Here is a 19,231-nt window from a genome sequence, read left to right as displayed (position 1 = left end):
ACATAATAATTCATAATAAATGTTTGTTGATTGATTGATTGCTGTTACTTTGCCCATGACAAAAAAACTGCCCATGACAAAAAATATTTAGTCATACCTCTCTCACCCCCAATAAATGAATATTGGCCTGTTTTCTCTAATTCCTTGTAGTGCAATATAATGCAAATGCATTCAAGACACATAGTCCTTAGAGACCATTTTTATTCCAGCATATTATGGGTATTAAACATGATTTGTGTGTAAGTATATCTACATATGTACTCACATAGTTCTAAGCAATTCCCTTACAAAGGTTATAGTGTGTATTTAAAAGTGTGGGTGGTATTCTAAAACATTTTGGGGAGTACATTTCACCACTCAAAGAAATATAAGAACATTTTGTTATTCAAGGTGGGGGTTTTCTTTCATCCAAACTCAAGAATTTCTGATTTAGGAAAGGACAGTGTTTAGTAGTGTTTTATTCAGTAGGTTCAGAAATATTTTACTTTAGAAATCCCAAAAGAACTAGTTACTTATGGAAGGCTCAAGTACATGCATAAACCTCTCTGCAGTTTATTTAATTTCTAAGATACTGAATTGGTTTGTGGTTTTTGGCCTAGACACTCCCTTTTGGGAGATCTACATCACACGAATAGAGAGACAAATTTTGAAGTCTAGTTTATTTGCGAATATGCTCATGAAAAGCATGAGTGATATTATGATATAGTAGAAAGAACCCTAGTCAGAAAGTCAGCAGGCCTGAGTTTCATTCTTGCTAGTGATTTTAACTAGCTTTGCTGTCCTAGATAAGACATTTCCCCACATGGAATATAAAATAAGGGGACTGAACTATTCTCATCATCTCCTTTCTATGATCCCAAGGAGTTGGAACATATCCAGTTGTGTTTAAGTACATCATAGGCATGTCATTCCTTTTGTGGATAGGGCAGTGATAACTGTTTACTGATTTCTTCCTTCATTTGCCCTCTGACTTAGGAAGTTAAAAGAGGAATCTAAGAGTTAAAGCTTCATTTTAATCTATTACTCTTGTCCTTTTATTGGAAAGAAGAGATTAATAGTAGTACTGTCTCTTAGATATAAAATGTGATATACACAAAAAGATAAATAAGGTTGCATATACTTCTTGCCAAATGAGCAGGAGATAGATATGACTCCAAAAGTAGGAGAAAAGGAAGGATGTGTAATGTTTCAGAGGGTATGCTTCTCCTCCTTTCAGAGAGGAGAAAGAGAAGGATAATTGAGAATAGATCATAAGATTTTGGTATTTAGAAGGTGACCTTAGACAGAATGTCAGTAGTGTGATGGCAGCATAAACCAAATTTCAAGGGTGTTCTGTAGTTTGTCAATCGAAGAGCATCACTTCTCTCTTACATGTACTGTATACTCCCACCAGGTTGTGCTAATAGGCCCCCACCCCCCCACCCCGTCTCTGTCTCTGTCTCACACACACACACACACACACACACACACACACCAAACTTACTCATTTCTGCACCTTCATATATATATAAAATATCTGTGTACTCTATACAAAATTAAAAAAGGGAATTGGGGTGGGGAGAATACTAGGAACCAAAACAATCAGGGAAAGCTTTATGTAGGTTATTCTTCAGTTAACCTTTTTTTTTTTTTTTTTTTTTTAGTGAGGCAATTGGGGTTAAGTGACTTGCCCAGGATCACACAGCTAGTAAGTGTTAAGCGTCTGAGGCTGGATTTGAACTCAGGTACTCCTGACTCCAGGGCCGGTGCTCTATCCACTGCACCACCTAGCTGCCCCCCTTCAGTTAACTTTTAAAGGAAATAAGGGATTCTGGAACCCTCCATTCCTTCCCCCCTTTAAAAACCCTCAGTAAAGAACCATTTCAATACTAGGACCTAAGTGACAATGCTTTATTCCATTAAAGGTCCATTTTTCCCCCTGAAAAATTATATTCAACTGTTATGGGTAAATAAGTTATCTAGGATTATACACCTATATAATTTGCCTTTTGGAATATTATATTCCAACATCTCCTCTTGGTTATTTTTAGTTCCTTCCAGCTCTTAAGTAGTTCTAACTGTAATTCCTTGGTTCTTGAACTGCTCCTTTCTGGATGCTTATGGTATTTTTATTTTGATGCGGGGGCATCAAATTTTGGCCATTACATTACTAGAATTTTTCCTTTCAGAAGGCCATTGGTAGATTTTAAAAATCTTTGTTTTACCCTCTGGTTCAAATTGATCAGGGCAGTTTTAAATAATTATTTCTAGAAATATAGTATCTAGGCTTTTAAAAAATCATAGTTCACGTGGAGTCCAAAGATAATTAAATTATCTGTCTTTCAATTGTGATTCTCTATGATAATTGTGATAATCTATTAGTGATATCATATATCTTGCATTTTCACCTATTTTTGAGTCTTTTTAATTTTGTTTTAATATTTCTTGCTGTCTCATAGAATCATTGATTTCTATTTGGTCTATTCTAATTTTCAGGGATTTCATTTCTTATGTAAAATCACTTTTTCTTCTAAGTTTACCTTATATTTAACTATTTTTATTTATTCTCTTACTACTACAACCACTACCACTACCACCACCACGAGTACTACTAGCTAATATTCATATAGTACCTACTATGTGCTGGGTACTGTGCTAAGCCCTTTACAGATATTATCTCATTTGATCCTCACAACTACTTTAGGAGGTAGGTGATATTATTTCCCCTATTTTACAGATAAGGAAACTCAGGCAAACAGATTAAATGACTTGCTTAGGGCCACACAGGTAGGAAGCCTCTAAAGCTGAATTTGAACTCAGGTCTTCCAGACTCCAGGCCCAGTGCTTTATCTATTCTACCACCTAGCTGCAGTACATATTATTTACATAATTGCCTTCCTTCATTAGAATGTAAGCTTCTTGGGAACTGTGATTATTTCATTCTCTATATTTATAACCCTTATGCCTAGCATTGTACCTGGGGTATAGTACATGTTTAATAAATGTATATTGATTGAGTGATGTGACAATAGAAGTGATAAATCTTATAAACTAATTGGTTATGTAGGGTAAGTGAAAGTAAGGAGTTGAATATGACATAGAGGTTGCAAATGTGTATGATTGGGAGAATGATGATGCCCTTTAAGATAGGAAAATTCAGAAGAAGGGTACTTTACTGGGAAAAGATCATGGATACAGTTTTTGACAGGTTAAACTTGAAATAGCTTTGTGACATCCAGATGGAAATATTGGTATTATGAGAATGGAGATCAGGAGATATCAAGATTGGATATATAGTCTGTGAGTTTTCTGCATAAATATAATAATTGAACTCATGGGAGGTGATGAGCAGAAACTTGGGTTAAATCTACTCTGCTACTTATATCCCTGATCTCATCCCCTCATATCCATTTGGAGTTTGCCTCTTTAGTAATTCTTCCCTCCCCTATCTTTAATATCCCCTTATCTCCTTACTCCTTCTATGCTTCCTACACACATGCCCAGGTCCTTCCTTATCCTCACCCTCACTTGACCCTGCCACTGTTTTAATTATCTTATATCTTGCCACCCTTTCACCACTAAATTCCTAGAAAAAACTGTATTTCTTAATTCTATTTACTCTTCCACTCACTTCTCAACCCCTTGCCGGGCAGGTATGTGGCACAGTGGATAAAGTGGTGGGCCTGGTATCAGGAAGACTTACCTTCCTGAATTCAAATCTAGCCTCAGACACTTACTAGTTATGTGAAACCAAGCAAGTCACCTAACCCTGTTTGCCTCAGTTTCCTCATCTGTAAAATGAGCTGGAGAAGAAAATAGCAAATCACTCCAGTAACTGTCAAGAAAACTCCAAATGGAATTATGAAGAGTCAGACATGACTAACAACTAAACTCCTGGCACTTAGCTTCTATTCCACCACCACTGTGGTAAATAAAACTATATGTGGTTGCCCTATAATTGTCCCAAGTGTTAGAGAATTTAGCTGCGATTTATCATATATATCTTACTTAGAAATTAAAGGCTACTGCACCAGTTTGGGGCATTAAGCATTTATTAAGGCATATAAAATATTAAGAAAATGGGGAACTCTAATGGGCTGTGTCTGCTCTCCCTAAGTTCCTGGGCCAAGGAGCAAGATAAATGAGCCTAAGCTCTCTGAGGGAAGGGGCAGAGCCCACCCTTAAACACTGCTTAAAGCTAATTGGCTAGCATCATTCAAATCTATTGGTTCGCTGGATTTGAGGGTGGTTCGGCACCATCGTGCTGATGTCAGAGCCCAGAGAACAGATCCTCTGGTGGGAACAAGGCTTTTAGGTGGGTGTGGTTCTGAGTGAGGTAACTTCCTGACTTTAGGCTGGCCTTAAGAAACGTCAGGCCAGGGGTGGCTAGGTGGTGGTGCAGTGGATAGAGCACTGGCCCTGGAGTCAGGAGTACCTGAGTTCAAATCCGGCCTCAGACACTTAACACTTACTAGCTGTGTGACCCTGGGTAAGTCACTTAACCCCGATTGCCTCACTTAAAAAAAATTTAAAAAAGAAAGGTCAGGTCAGGTCTCTCTCAGTGGGGCCTCTGGGAATTCCAAAACTCCATTATTTTTCTCATTCCACCTAACCAAAATTACTCTCTCTAAGGTAACCAGTGATGTCTTAATTACTGAATTCAGGAACCTTTTCTCAAACCCTTATATTTTTTTTCTCCTATGCAGGATTTGACACAGTCAATCATCCCTTCTTCAAAGATCCCTTTTCTCCTTTCTGAGCCTTCATGATAAATTCTCTCCTTGTTCTTTCTCTGATTATTGCTTTCTCTTTCTACTTGGCTAAATCACCATCCATCTCCAACTTCTTATAGGAGGGTATATCCCAGGGCTCTTTCTTGGGAGTTCTTTCCTCTTCCTTTACCACATATTATACTGGTGAACTTATATGCAAAATTTCCCAAATCTTACATCTAGTCCTCATCTCTCTTCTTAGCTCTAGTTCTGTCATCATGTTTACCTGCTAGACCTCTCAACCTAGATGCCCCACGGGCAGTCTCAAAGTCAATATGTCCAAAAGAGGATTCATTATCTTTCCTTCTTCATCTAACCTACCCCCCCCCAACTTCTTTAATTCCATAGAGGATACTACCATCCTGCTTACCAGGGCTAATAACCAAAGAGTCATCTTCCACTTTTTCCACTGACTTACCCCTTCTCCCTAATATCCAATTAATTTCCAGTTCTTTTTGACTCAAATTCTACAATATTTTTCACATCTAGTATAGAGATAAGCTAGCATGATGAGGAGAGTGTCCTTTCTTCTTTGGACTGGAGAAAATGGACTTCTTGTTGTTTCCCAAACTCATCATTTCCTCTCCTAACTGTTTTAGTTGTACCACTTATTCATCATGCCTGGAACACTTTCACTTGTCATCCAATCAATCAAACATTTATTAAATATCTTTTATGTCCCATGCTCTATGCTAGGTAGTAGGAATGTAAAGACAGAAGCAAAACTGTCCTTGCCCTCAAGAAGCTTACATTCTAATGAGAGAGATAGTCTATACATTTTAGGTATATATAAAGCATATAGGTAGGTGTATAAAAAAGAGATGTAAAGCAAGGATAACATTTAGAGGAAGACATCAGTGACATGGGAGAACCAGGAAAGGTTTTATGCAGAAAAAAGGCTCTTGGACTGAATCATGAAGAAAACTAGGGATTTCAAGAGATAGGAGAGAGGAAGAATGGGCTTCCAGGCATGGAGTGGAAATAATGCAAACAAATGGAGATGGGAGATGGGGTGTTGTGTGTGAGTAACAGAAAGTGGATTAGAGTGGATGGATTGTAGTGTGCATGGAGAGAGTACTGTGTAAGAAGTCTGGAAAGGTAGGATTGGTCCATATTGTGAAGCAATTTAAGTGCCAGAAAAGTTTATATTTGATTCTAGAGACAAAAGAGAGGCATTAGATTTTTTTAAATAAGGGAAGTGGCATAGACAGCATTGTGCTTTAAAACAGGGGGCAGCTAGGTGGAACAGTGGATAAAGCACTGGCCCTGGATTCAGGAGGACCTGAGTTCAAATCTGACCTCAGACACTTGACACTAGCTGTGTGACCTTGGGCAAGTCACTTAACCCTCATTGCCTCGCAAAAAAACCAAAACAAAACAAAATACAATTTAGTGGTTTGATGGAGGATGGCTTGGAGTAGAGGGAAACTTAAAGCAAGGAGACAAGTTAGGAGACTTTTACAATAATTTAGGCAAGAGATGATAAAGGTCTAAACTAGGGTGGTGGTTATGTGAATATTGAGGAAATGAGACATTCAAGAAATGTTATGAAGATAGAAATGATAGTTATTGACACCTGATTGTATACATGGGATGTTTGAAAATGAACAATTGAGTATAACACCAAGGTTTGGAGCTTGGGTGATTGGGTGCCCTCAAAAGAAAAAGGGAAGTTCAGAAGAACATCGGGTTTTAGGGAAAAGAGAGAACATTCTGTTTTGGATATGGTGAGTTTAAGATGCAGGATATCTAGTTGAAAATGCCCAATGGGTAGTTAGAGATGTAGGATTGGAGCCCAGGAGGTAGTCATCAATAGAGATGATGACTGAAATCCTTGTTTCCTTCAAGGCTCAGCAATCTGCCATTTCCTACAGAACCCATTGCTAATCCTCTTACTTATTAGTGCTCTCTCACTCCTCAAGTTATCATGCATATATATTTTTCTGTTTGCATGCTGTGCAAATAATGTTGTGTTACTGTCTTCCCTTCCCCACTACACTCCCTTCCCCATGTAGGTGTGGTAATATTATTAGTTAGCAATAGTTATTATATTCTTTTTACTGTTCCATCAAGGAAACATTCCATTTCTTGAGGAAGCAAATGGGGGAAATGTGGTAAAAAAAATATGAAAGTTTTTTAACAGTCGGTTAGGATAACTGAAAGACTCCAGTTTTTGAAGGACCACCCTTTTGGGGAGGAGACCAACAGTCCACCTGCTGTGCACATCAGACTGCCTGCTACGCACTCGACTTCCGGGGTGGAGAGAACGGAAGTGGGGCTTTTTCCTGCTCTGCTGGTCTCCTGACTGCGCGACACAGACGGTCTCTCTCTCTCTCTCCAAAGGTGGCCTTCTCTTTTGGTGAGTTTTTATAAGGAATAGACTAAGCTTAGACTTAAGACGATTTGTATTGTGTTTCTACTTTCCTATCCTTCTAATCAACATCACCTTGTGACTACCATAACAATAAAAGGTCTATCTAGAAAACCAAAAGCTTCTTCCATTTACTAGTCTGGGAGATAAATTAAGGGAAAGGTTAAGTAGGGGAGATTTATGATCTAATATCCAATTTTAAATCTCACATAGGTTATAAGCTTTTTGAGGGGAGGGATGCTTTTTTGTATCCATTGTATTTTCCACATTAGATAGACAGTGGCTGCTTTTTGGATTGTATTGGACTAGCATTGATTATATTTCATATCCTGGGGAATGTAAACTCCTGGAGAGCAGGGACTATTCTTGATTTCTGTCTTTTTATTCCCAGTGTTTTAGCATAGTGTCTTGCTTGTAGTAGGTACCAGTGCTGTAAAGAGTGAGATTGTCATAAGGGACACAAACAGTGGAGGTATGGGAGTAGGCAGCTGTGATGTAGTGTAATGGAATTTATTAATTTGATCATTGACAATGCTATGCTAAGGTTTAGTAAAAATACAGCAATTCAAACAGTTAAAGAAGAGAATCCAGCTTTCCAACCAGAGTCCAGAATCCAGTTTTTCCAGACCAGAATCCAGAGCAGAGTCCAGAATCCAGTTTTCCAGACCAGAATCCAGTTTCCTCCTGATGACATCTTTTTTTTTTTTTCCTTGAGGAACAAAAGGGGGGAATGTGGTAAAAAGTTTTAACAGTCGGTTAGATAATGGAGAGACGCCAGTTTTTGGGTTTTTTTAGGACCACCCTTTTGGGGAGGAGACCAACAGCATTGCCTGCTGAGCACTCGACTTCTGACTTCCGGGGTGCGAGCTTAAAATGCAAGGAGAGAACGGAAGTGGGAGCTTTTTCCTGCTCCGCTGGTCTCCTGGCTGCGCTGCACAGACAGATGCGGACTGGAGTTTGACTCGGCCCGGCTCTCGGTTATCAGCACGCGCTTGACTCGGTCTCTCTCCCCAAAAGTGGCCTTGGGTTTTGGTGAGTTTTATACAGAATACAGACTAAGCCTAGACTTAAGACGATTTGTATTGTATTTCTACTTTCCTATCCTTCTAATCAACATCACCTTGTGACTACCATACAATAAAGGCTCTATCTAGAAAACCAGAAGCTTCTTCCATTTACTAGTCTGGGAGATAAATTAAGGGAAAGGTTAAGTAGGGGAGATTTATGATCTAATATCCAATTTTAATCTCACAGTAGGGTACAACCTAACCCTCACCCCACATAGGATAGGTATACCTCCTTAAGAGCAGGAACTAGCACTTTTACCTATCTGTATTCAAGATTATTTGCCATATTGTAATGACTTAATAGATGCTCTTTAATTGATTTGTTGAAGAAAGACCTCATAGAATGATACTACAATGAAGGAAGGTTATATTTGTATCTGTGAGAGTGGTCCAGGGTGCTTCAATTCCACAGTTTTAGGGTAAGTGGAAGACTTCAAAGCAAGGTGGTGCTCTGAAAAGAAGTTTTATACACTCAAGGCTAGTTAGTTCTATGATAGATGTTTAATAAATGTTGAATTTAATGATGAGGGTTAATGTCGACTGTCTGGGTAACTAATCTCAGCTCTACTTCTAAGTTCTTTGAAGTTGAATAAATGTAAAATCAGTTGTCAGGTGGGTTGTTTTCACTGTTGTTGAAGTTTCTGAAGATAGGAGTCAGAAACAAGATGTAGAGAAAATAAAGCAGGCAAAAATAATAGATACTGAGGTTATAGAAGAAAGTGGCCATGCTAAAAAGGGCAAAATATGATGGTGATGAGGGCCCACTACCCATGATGCCTCTCTGTCACTTCATTTCAAAGTACATGTCCATGCCAGGATTTTCAAATTGTAGTCTTGGGACTTGGAGATATCCCTTTTCAGGAGATCCACTATGTCAAAACTATTTTCATAATAATATTAAGATGTTTTAATTTCTATTGGTATCTAAATGATAAATGTCAACAGATATATCCCACAGAAATAATTTTTTGAGGGGTGGTTTCTTCAACAATTTTTAAGACTATATAGAGGACTTGAGACTAAAAAGTTTGAAAACCACCATTCTATTACTATTAGCAGTTTAAATAGCTTGACTTGTATGTTTCACTGATTTATGCTATAAAGGACCTATAGATTAGCCCTGGAAGCAGAGGCTTTTTTTATTAGATTTTCTACTGAACTTTCTTCATTAGCGGTAGTTGGAAATCTTCAGGTATCTAAGTATAAAATTTACTTATTTTATTACTTTGGATTCTTTTTGGAATTTTTTCCAATTATAAAATGCCATGCTAATATTAAAGTTATTAAAGTGGTTACAGAGACAAATCTTACCTAGACAAATAGGGACCCGACTACATTATATTACATTAATATTGTACCAAACATTTTATTAGGCAGTGTTTTCTGTACAAAGTGTGACTGAGTACATATAAGAGAAAACGCTATACACTTATTTTATTTATAAGATTCATTATAAGTAGTCATTATAGCATTTACAAATACAATCCTTCAGCCATTTAATTTTTTTATCATTTTGTAGTGTTATTACCATTTTATTTTAGGTAATTTTCTTGGATTACATTACTGGGAAATTATGAAAGAGTCAGGTAGTGTGAGATGGAAGAAAATGTCAGTAGTTTTTGGAAAATACTTATTTGAAAAGCTAGTTTGAAGTGAAGCGAGAAGAACCAGGAGAACACTGTGTACAGTAACAGCAATATTGTAAGGATGGTCAACTGTGAAAGACTTAGCTACTCTGAAAAAAGACAAAGATCCAATATAATTCCAAAGGACCCAAAATACCATCCACTTCCAGAGAGAAAACAAAAACTCTGAGAAGAGACTGAAGCATACTTTTTAAGAACTTTCTTTATTTTTCTCTTTGTATGTGTTTTCTTTTGCAACATGGCTGATATGGAAATATGTTTTTCATGACTTCATATGTATAATCAATATCATATTGCTTTCCTTATTAAGGGCTGGGAGAGTGCAGGAAGGAGGGAGAGAATTCAGAATTCAAAATTTTAAATAAATTAATGTTAATATTTTACATATAATTGGAAATATTTAATTAAATAAAAATAAATTTAAAAGAAAAAAAGAAGGAGAAAAGATGGTTTGATTGCTATATTGGCTATTTGGGAGATTTGGAGACCTCTAGTGGCTTAATTTATTGAATGACAAAGAAATGTGAGCTGAAAAGAGCCTTGGAGTCCATATATCTATTAAGAGAATAGTAGAAAAGTGTAATGAATGTAACCCTTCCCCTCCCTCAAAAAAAATCTATTTTATACCTTCTCATATGGTGGTACGCAAGTCCGGAAGCCAAAAAAGGCCAGCGCTCTCTGCGCAGGCTCCCTTTCCTCCTTCCTGTCTCCTCCCAGACCATAGGAGGCTCCTCCAGTTGATTGGCTGGTAGACTTGATAGACAGCACCCATGAGCAAGCGTCATTTCCTGACGCCAAGGAAAAGCCACAATGCCTCTGAGGCATTTTTCTCATGGTGGAGCTCTCCACAGCAAGTCTCCAGTAGGTGGCGTCATTCCAATCATTACAGTAGATATTACAAATATGCCTATACATGTGTAGTTCATCTCTCTCATTATAATGTAAGTTTCTTTAGATTGTCACTTAACCTCCATCTGCCTCAATTTCCTCTTGTGCAAAATGGGAATAATAATAGTACCTCCCTCCCATGGTTGTTGTGAGGATTTGATGTGATAGCATTCATAAAGCACTTTGCAAATCTTAAAGCATTATATAAATGCTACCAATATGATAATAAAATCTGGGCAATCAGTACTAGAGAGCCAGTATGATTTAATGGAAACATCATTGGACTAGGAGTCAAGAGACCTGAGTTATAGCCTTGGATCTGTCTTTGAACTTACACAAATAATGGTCCTTCTTTGGATCTCAGTTTCCTCACTGGTAAAATGAAGGGCTTGGACTATATGTTCTCTAAGGTCCCTTCTGACTCTATCTTCCTCTGACTCTGGAAAAACATATGAATAAAAATAATGACAGTTTAAATGAAAAACTAAAACTCATCTTCTCCCTGGTGCCAATTATTTCATTTTGGTTCTTTCCCAGAGAGGCCGCTTCTTCCATCCTCCTTTCCTCAAAGAGCCAGAAGGGGAAGGGCAAGCATATTCTTTGCTCCCCAGTATTCCTCCAGACTCGAGGTTCTTTAGCCTTTTTTGGGTCTGGAGTCTATCCTTTGGCAGTCTGGTGAAGTCAGTGGATCTCTTCTCAGAATGATGTTTTAGATGCAAAAAATTAAAAAAAAATATAGGCTTACAAAAGAAATGAATTCCACTGAATTACAATTATTAAAACAAACAAAATTTCATTGACCCTAGTTTAAGAACTCTTGTTTTAAAAACTTGGTTCAATCTCAATTGCATATTTCTTTTAAAAGTTTATCTCATTCATTTATACTTTCTTCTCCTCATCCTTATCACTACTGCCTGCCATCTTACTAGTCAGTCCCCTATTTCTCCAAGTACTTTATAGCTTTTAGTCTGTCTTCCTGCCTCAATCTGCTGCCATTGTATACATTGGCTTCAACATTATAAAATTGTCTCATATATATATATATATATATATATATATATATACATATATATATATATATATATATATATATATATATTCCTCTTGAGACTTAAGCAAGTTTCCTAACTCATTCTGTTTTTCTTTCTATTAAAACATATTCACTGGTTTATTGATACTTCTTTTACCATGCTTTCAGCCCAGTGCCTCCATCTCCATAACATATCATCCATTCACTAGTACAGCCATACCATCAACATAGTCACTTGGAATTGAAGTCTTGCATTCTTTAAACTTATTCTTTTTTTTTTAAACTTCATCCTGAGTCTACTCATTAAATATATATTCCATGATTGTACTCAATAAATATTTACTGAATGAGTAAGTGGAAAGCTTAAATGTGAGAAAAGAAATGTTAGAGAAGAAAGTCAAATGATGAAAGTTATGTTTCCAACTGGAAGAAATGGAAAGACTAGACTGAAATAAATAAGCAGAGATGACTGAGAAGTAGTAAATATACCAACATAATTGTTGACAATGGTTCTAAGCCTGTGTAATTTTCCTTCCTGGAATTTATTTTTCAGTTTATGCCTGTTCATGTTCCTAATGATGAAGAAAAAAATGATCCTGTTCTTTTTGCCAATCACGTCCGGAGCATCATGGCAAAGTAAGTGTCCACGCAAAGCTCGAGGCCAGCAAGGGAAAGAGCTTTTGTTGCATTTAGAATCTGAAGATCTAGATGCAGTTCCCAGCTCTGATATCTTCAACTAATGTGACTTTAGCTCCTTGGACTTATATTTTCTCATTTATAAAATTGGGCTCTTAGACGAGAAGATTTTAAAGATTCCTTTCAATTCTAAATCCTTTAGGACTAAAGGATTTGGATTATGAAGGAAAATATCAATAGCATCCTATATTTACATGGTCTTTTTCTCAGAGGGTCCCTTTATTCTTCAGAATGCCTATAGAGTGGGTAAAATATGTCATCCTACATTTCCCCTTCATATTCATTAGTCTTTGTTACACTTTTCAGTGTCCCAGTGATAATATTAGTTATATCATCAGCCACTTATTAAATTTCAATAATAGTTCTTTGGGGCCAGAGGTATGTTGATAAATGTTTAACAACTAACTCTACGGAAAAAAAGCATGCAGGGCACACTTTAAAGTTTAATCTACATTATTAACATTTTATCTATCACTTTCTTAAGTCTAGACAATCAACAAAACAGTAAGTCAAGCCTTGATTTCTAGCATTTGCTCATTTCTGAGGTATAAATGCTCATACAGAAAAAAAGTAATAATTGAGGTTGGTTCTACTATGCCACTCCATGGATTATTATTATTTTTCAAGAGTGTCTTTTGTGGTCATTTAAAACCATTGTTTCTAGGTGGTCTGAGAATATATTCATTCCATTATTGGAAGCCCAGGGTAAATGTTACAATAGTATAAACTGTGGAACCAAAGAGAGAAAAGTCTGAGATAACAGAGAAAAATTCAGCAGTTGGAAATTACAATCATATTGAACAAATGTATCCTTTCAGTTAAAAAAGCTAATAATAGCTAACATTTAAATAGGGCTTTAAGGGTTGCAAAGCACTTTCTCTTTATTATCTCCTCATTAGATCTCATTTCATAGCCTAAAATGTCCCATAGAATAATTTCAGTTCTGCTCATTCAATCAGGGGCTGGATTATCGGGATACTACTTTACATAAAAGAGAAAATCCCACACAAGTATCTGTCCCTATACTATTTCAAGCCCTTGAAAGTCCTTGCCAACAATTTTTTTTTTTCTGTGCACCGTAGGCTTGAGAAGTTCCCTTTGCAAAAAATCAAAGTCCACAATTTAGATTTATTAAGTGATACAATATGACAAACAAATTAAAGGAGAAAGCTAGAAGGTACCTTTCACAAGGATGGCTAAGGGACAAACTCTTAAGCAAACAAATAGAGGTGATCCTAAAAGATAGAATAGATAATTTCAATTACATACAATTTAAAACTTTTTGGACAAATAAAATCAATGTAGTTAAAATAAAGATAATAACTAGCTAGCTTTAAGGATTTCACTACACTTTACATATTATCTCATTTGATCTTCAGAACAGTCTTGCAAAGTAGGTACTATTGTTATCCTCATTTTACACATAAGGAAACTGAAGGTGAGGGAGGTTAAGTGACCTGATAAAGGGTCCTGGTGTTAGTAATTATCTGAGGTAGCATTTTAGCTGAGTTCTTCCTTCCTGACAAGTCTCACACCAACTACTGTACTACTTAGCTTCCTTTAGAAGAAGAGAAAACATGGAAATATTTGCACAAATATCTCTTAAAAGTTTGAAATCCACATACAAAGGAAATTGAAACAATTATGTAAGACCAACAGTTAATAGAAAAGGGGCAAAATAATATGGACAGTTTTCAGAAAAGGAATGTAAACTTTCAACAAGTAATATAAAAATGTTCTAAATTTTTAATAAGAGAAATGCAAATTATAACCACTCAGAGGTTCCTTTTCATATCCTTCAAATGAGCAAAGATACTAAAAGATGGTAAGAGTCAATGTTGGAGGGACTGCAGGAAGACTGGTACATTAATTCATGTTTAGTGCAGTAGTGAATTGGCACAACCACTGGAAAACTGACTTTTCCAACAATCCCACTTCTGGCATATGCCTTATATTTCTTTTTTTCTCTCCACATTTTAAATGAATAGGTTTTTTTTTTTTTCTTTTATTTCAGGGTAATTTAGCGTTCTAATTTATTATCCTTTCTTCAGGGTATTTGTTAATAGTATTATATATGTAAACTTTTTTCATGCTATTGGAATTTTAAAATGTTTATTAAGTAATTGATTATAAATTTGATATCAGACATCAATGCAAATAATTTAACTTGCTTAGCATCTTTTTTTTACCTTTTAAATTAATTGATTTCATTGTGAGAGGCAGTGTGGCATGGTGGGTTAGAGAGCCAGTGTCGCTGTAAGAAAGATCAAAGTTCAGGGGCAGCTAGGTGGCGCAGTGGATAAAGCACAGGCCCTGGATTCAGGAGGACCTGAGTTCAAATGCAGCCTTAGACACTTGACACTTACTAGCTGTGTGCCCCTGGGCAAGTCACTTAACCCCCATTGCCCTGCAAAACAAACAAACAAACAAACAAACAATAAAAAAAAGAAAGATCAGAGTTCAAGTCCTGAATCAGGCTGTGACCCTAGGCAAGTCACTTTTACCCCTCAGTAGTCCCAGACAAGTATCTAAGAGAGATACTGTCCTTTTTGTAGAGACCATTTCCTACCTAGGAGAGTTCTACATTAGTTAAATCAAAGGGTCTGAATCCAAATAAAAATCCATTGCATAACAGAAGAACTTTTCAGTCACTACAAGTCTTTGTCCAAACCTCACCCACTTTTGGGGGTTATAATTAGTGTATACTCTTTCCCTCTGCTTCTACTTCTTTAACTTTATATTATTTTATGAAAATTTCCAAGAATTTTTTTTCATATTTCTAGTCTTAATTGCAGTATTCCATTAGAGTAGTATACTATGGCTTATATAACTATTCTCCCTTTTGTTGGATTTTAGATTTCTTCCCTCTTTTTTGCAATTATTAATTACAAATTTATTTATTCATTTGTGTTACAAATAAGGATGTCATGAAAATCTTTGAAACAATGATTATTTTCCTTTGCTTTTGATAATACTTTTAAGTTACATTCCTCATAATGGAATTATTGAGTCAAAGGTTTTAAATATTTTTATAACTTTTTGTGTATGTTGCCAAACAACTTTCCAGAATGAATCCAGAGGTTTGTGATTTTTCATTACCAATGATTGGACATACCCTTTTCTTCAAAACCCCATTAGCACAGAGTTTTGCTACTCTTCAGTATTTTTTGCCAATTTTTGCTGGATGGAAGGTATTTAATGAATGGGAGGGGCAGGAGAGTATGAAAGTTGTTTGCACCTATCTTTTTACTATTACACAGATTGAACTTTTCAAAAAATGATTATTAGTAATTTATGTTTGGGGGGGAAATTTTCTTTTCAGGGATTACTTTTAAATACTATAAATTTCCTTATATATGTTAAATGCCAAAGCTTTATGTGCCATCAATATTTCCACTAGTCCTTTATTTTAAAAAATATATTATTATTTAACAAAATTTAAAAATATTTCATTTAAATATTTCTATTTAAATCATTTAAATTTAGCTAATTTATCATTAAAATGAAATAATTTAATTTTAATGATAAATTACTAAAATCAAATAATTTAATGTAAATACATTTGAATATTTTCTTCTTAATAATCCTTTCTATCCATTGAACAGATAAAAAAAGAAAATCATTTAACCATCATAATTGAGATAAATGCATTTCATTACTTGGTCTTCAAAATAATCCTCCAAAATAGGAAGAGCAGAAATTATTATTCTTATTTTACAGATGAGGAATCTCAAATCCTAAGGACTAAGTAACTTTTCTAGAGTCATTCTGTCAATTAGTATTTGAGCTGTGATGAAACAGAGCTGACATCCCTTTATTTCCAAGTTTTATATTTCAATCACTTGTGCTGTAAAAATAAATCTGAGTTACATGGACACAATCAGGTAGAGATTAAATCAATAAAAAAAAGGTGATTCAGTGATTAAGTAGTAAATATTGGTCTCTTTGGCCAGAAAAAAAAAACACACACACACACCAAAAAACAGAGCTATAGATATAAATAATAGTAAGCACTCTTCCATTCACTGTTGTTGCCTGATCAATCTAAGCCTAAGGAAAATAATTTTAAAAAATATTTGAAAATCAATGTTTGACATTATTTTTAGTGCTCTAGGAGTGCCTGTTACAGACCATACTTATGAAGATTGTAGACTGATGATTTCAGCTGGACAACTGACTTTGCCTATGGAAGCTGGTTTGGTAGAATTTACTAAAATTAGCCAGAAATTGAAGTAAGTACATATTTTGAGTTGAAAACTGTTTTCATTGTATATGTTTCTATTAAAGTTCTGAAGAGTTCTTTTTCAATTATTTAGTTCTCATATTTAGAATTGCAAAGTTGATTTACATTGGGCTAGTGAAGCCAAGTTTATGGATTTTATCCCTAATATATCATCTAGCTTTTCTCTTCTGTAATTAGCCATCTAACAGATATGGTCAGAAGGGGAATCTAAAGATAGCATTTCTGCACAAGTACAAACTGACTCTTACTGTTGGAGATAATTTCATGGCACATTTATATATTTTTAATGATAGATCAGTAATAATAACATCATATGTGCAGAAGAATGCATTAAGATGCTACTATAGTTCTACAAAACTTGTTGATTTTGGGGGGGTGGGGCAATGAGGGTTAAGTGACTTGCCCAGGTTCACATAGTAATGTCTGAGGCTGGATTTGAACTCAGGTCCTCCTGAAGCCAGGGCCGGTGCTTTATCCACTGTGCCACCTAGTTGTCCCCCTTGACTTGTTTTAACATTGTGATTCATGATAATTAGAGACTTTATAGGATCATTCAATCTTCTTGTGTCATTTCATAACCCCATTTGGGGTTTTCTTGTTAAAACTACTGGAGTGGTTTGCCTTTTCCTTCCTCAGCTAATTTTATAGACGAAGAACTGAGGCAAACAGGGTTAAGTGACTTGCTCAGGGTCACACAATTAGTAAGTATCTGAAACTGGATTTGAACTCATGAAGATGAGTATTACTAACTTCAGGCCTGGCATTCTATCCACTCTGCCACCTAGTTAGCCTATAGTTATTATGGGTTGATGGGATTTCCAGTCTCCTGGAAAAAACACAAACCAAAGCAAATAAAAAAGCTACTTTGATTTAAGAACTGGATCTTCTCTAGGAAGGAGCTCTTCAATTAATTGTCATGTCAAATTTTAATATTAGAATGTAATATGTTGATGATAACTGTTACAGCAAATATCGATATTTTCCCCATATGAGAAAAAAATTATTTGGGTGGTTGTTTTTATGTTGATATTGACAAAGTTTCTGTAGGTTTAGAAAGGCCACGTAGAGAAATTGGTTAAAAAAGAAACATGTTACTTTAATTTTTCATTCCTTCAAGGCAAAGTCAGTATTTGTTATGTAATGCAGAGAATATTTACTTGCATTTTATTCTAATTTTTATTAATTTTAATATTGAAATTTTTATCTCTAACTTTAGGAAACTAGATAGCATCTAATAGATTTCTTGATTACCGGGTTTTGTTCTGCTAAGTGAAATTTTATTTGTGGGAGCTCTATATCCCAAATAAATTGTCAGCTCTTTGAGGACAGGGACTATATCTTATTTGGATCTTGTGTATTTACTGTATTCTTACACCTCAGCTGCACTGGGTGTGACACTCAGAAAAATAATGTTAACTTGCTAAGCAGCTGATAGATGGATTTAATTTTGCTTCCTTCATGTTATCTCTTTCCTTGTTAACTAATTCATCTACGTTGTTTTTTTTTCCCCTTTCAAAGTACTGGGACAGTTATTTGCAATACGGCTTTTTTACATAAATTCAAATTATTATATTTCATTTCAACCATTTAAAAGTATGATGTAAACTGCATGTGGTTTATATTCATATTTAAATAATCTGATGACTTTCTAGCTACTCTTTAATTATTTTAATTTTTCCCTCAATTATTTCTATACCTTTTCTTGTTTAGATTAGACTGGGAAGGTATTCGAAAGCATTTGGATGAATATGCTGCTATTGCAACAGCCTCAAAAGGTGGAAGAATTGGAATTGAAGAGTTTGCAGAGTATTTAAAACTGCCTGTTTCAGATGTACTTCGACAGCTTTTTGCACTCTTTGACAGGGTATGTTTATTTTTTCCAAAAATGTAAATGATTTTTATTTTTGAAAAAATGCATTATTGATACTTTTTTGTTTTTCACACCATTGTCAGCACTTTCTCCACAGTCCCCACAGTTAAATTCACTCATATCAAAGAAAATCAGTTCAGCACATTCACTTTGACTGGCAGGATGGGCATCAATTCAAGTTGAGATTTTTGTCTCATCAGTTTTCTGGATCCAACATTAGACATTATATATAAACTAAATTTTATTATCTTTTAGGATTGTTTTCATGGTAAAGGTTTTTTTTCTTTATTAATTTCTGAACAGTAGAAACAAAGTGTTATTGAAACTTTTTAGGTTGTTATTATAAATAATAACCCTGAGCAAATAGTTTAAGCATTTTAATATTAAGTAAATTTTATAAAACTGCAATGCATTTATCTTATTAAATGTTTTTTGTTTAAAGTACTGAAGTATATTCATGGTAATCTTAAGTAATTTTTTGAAGAAATATATCAAAATAGATTTGGAAAAGATTATTTTAAAGTATAAAGTAGATATGAAATTGAGAAAAAATTTCATAATATTGGTAAGAATGTTTAAATCTGTTGAAACTATGATATATTCATATTGATGGCATAAGTATATTTGTGTATGTGTAACTAGGTCTCCCTTAATTCTTAAGGCTTGTGT

The 19,231-nt window shown here is 35.2% G+C and overlaps 1 protein-coding gene across 2 annotated transcripts in view; it reads left to right on the top strand.

Moving 5' to 3' along the window:
• The window catches only part of LPCAT2 (lysophosphatidylcholine acyltransferase 2), an 81,411-nt gene that overhangs the window by 33,559 nt on the left and 28,621 nt on the right, over positions 1-19,231 (top strand). For both annotated transcript variants that reach the window (XM_043980583.1, XM_043980584.1), the window contains exons 9-11: positions 12,307-12,389; positions 16,556-16,681; positions 18,403-18,556. In XM_043980583.1, the coding sequence (XP_043836518.1) occupies positions 12,307-12,389; positions 16,556-16,681; positions 18,403-18,556 (363 nt within the window). The remainder of the gene's footprint in view (positions 1-12,306; positions 12,390-16,555; positions 16,682-18,402; positions 18,557-19,231) is intronic.

This window comes from Dromiciops gliroides, chromosome 2 (assembly GCF_019393635.1).
Source record: "Dromiciops gliroides isolate mDroGli1 chromosome 2, mDroGli1.pri, whole genome shotgun sequence".
Classification (NCBI taxonomy): domain Eukaryota; kingdom Metazoa; phylum Chordata; class Mammalia; order Microbiotheria; family Microbiotheriidae; genus Dromiciops; species Dromiciops gliroides.
Note: the sequence above shows the minus strand (reverse complement) of the source record. Positions and strands in the feature narration are given on the sequence as shown.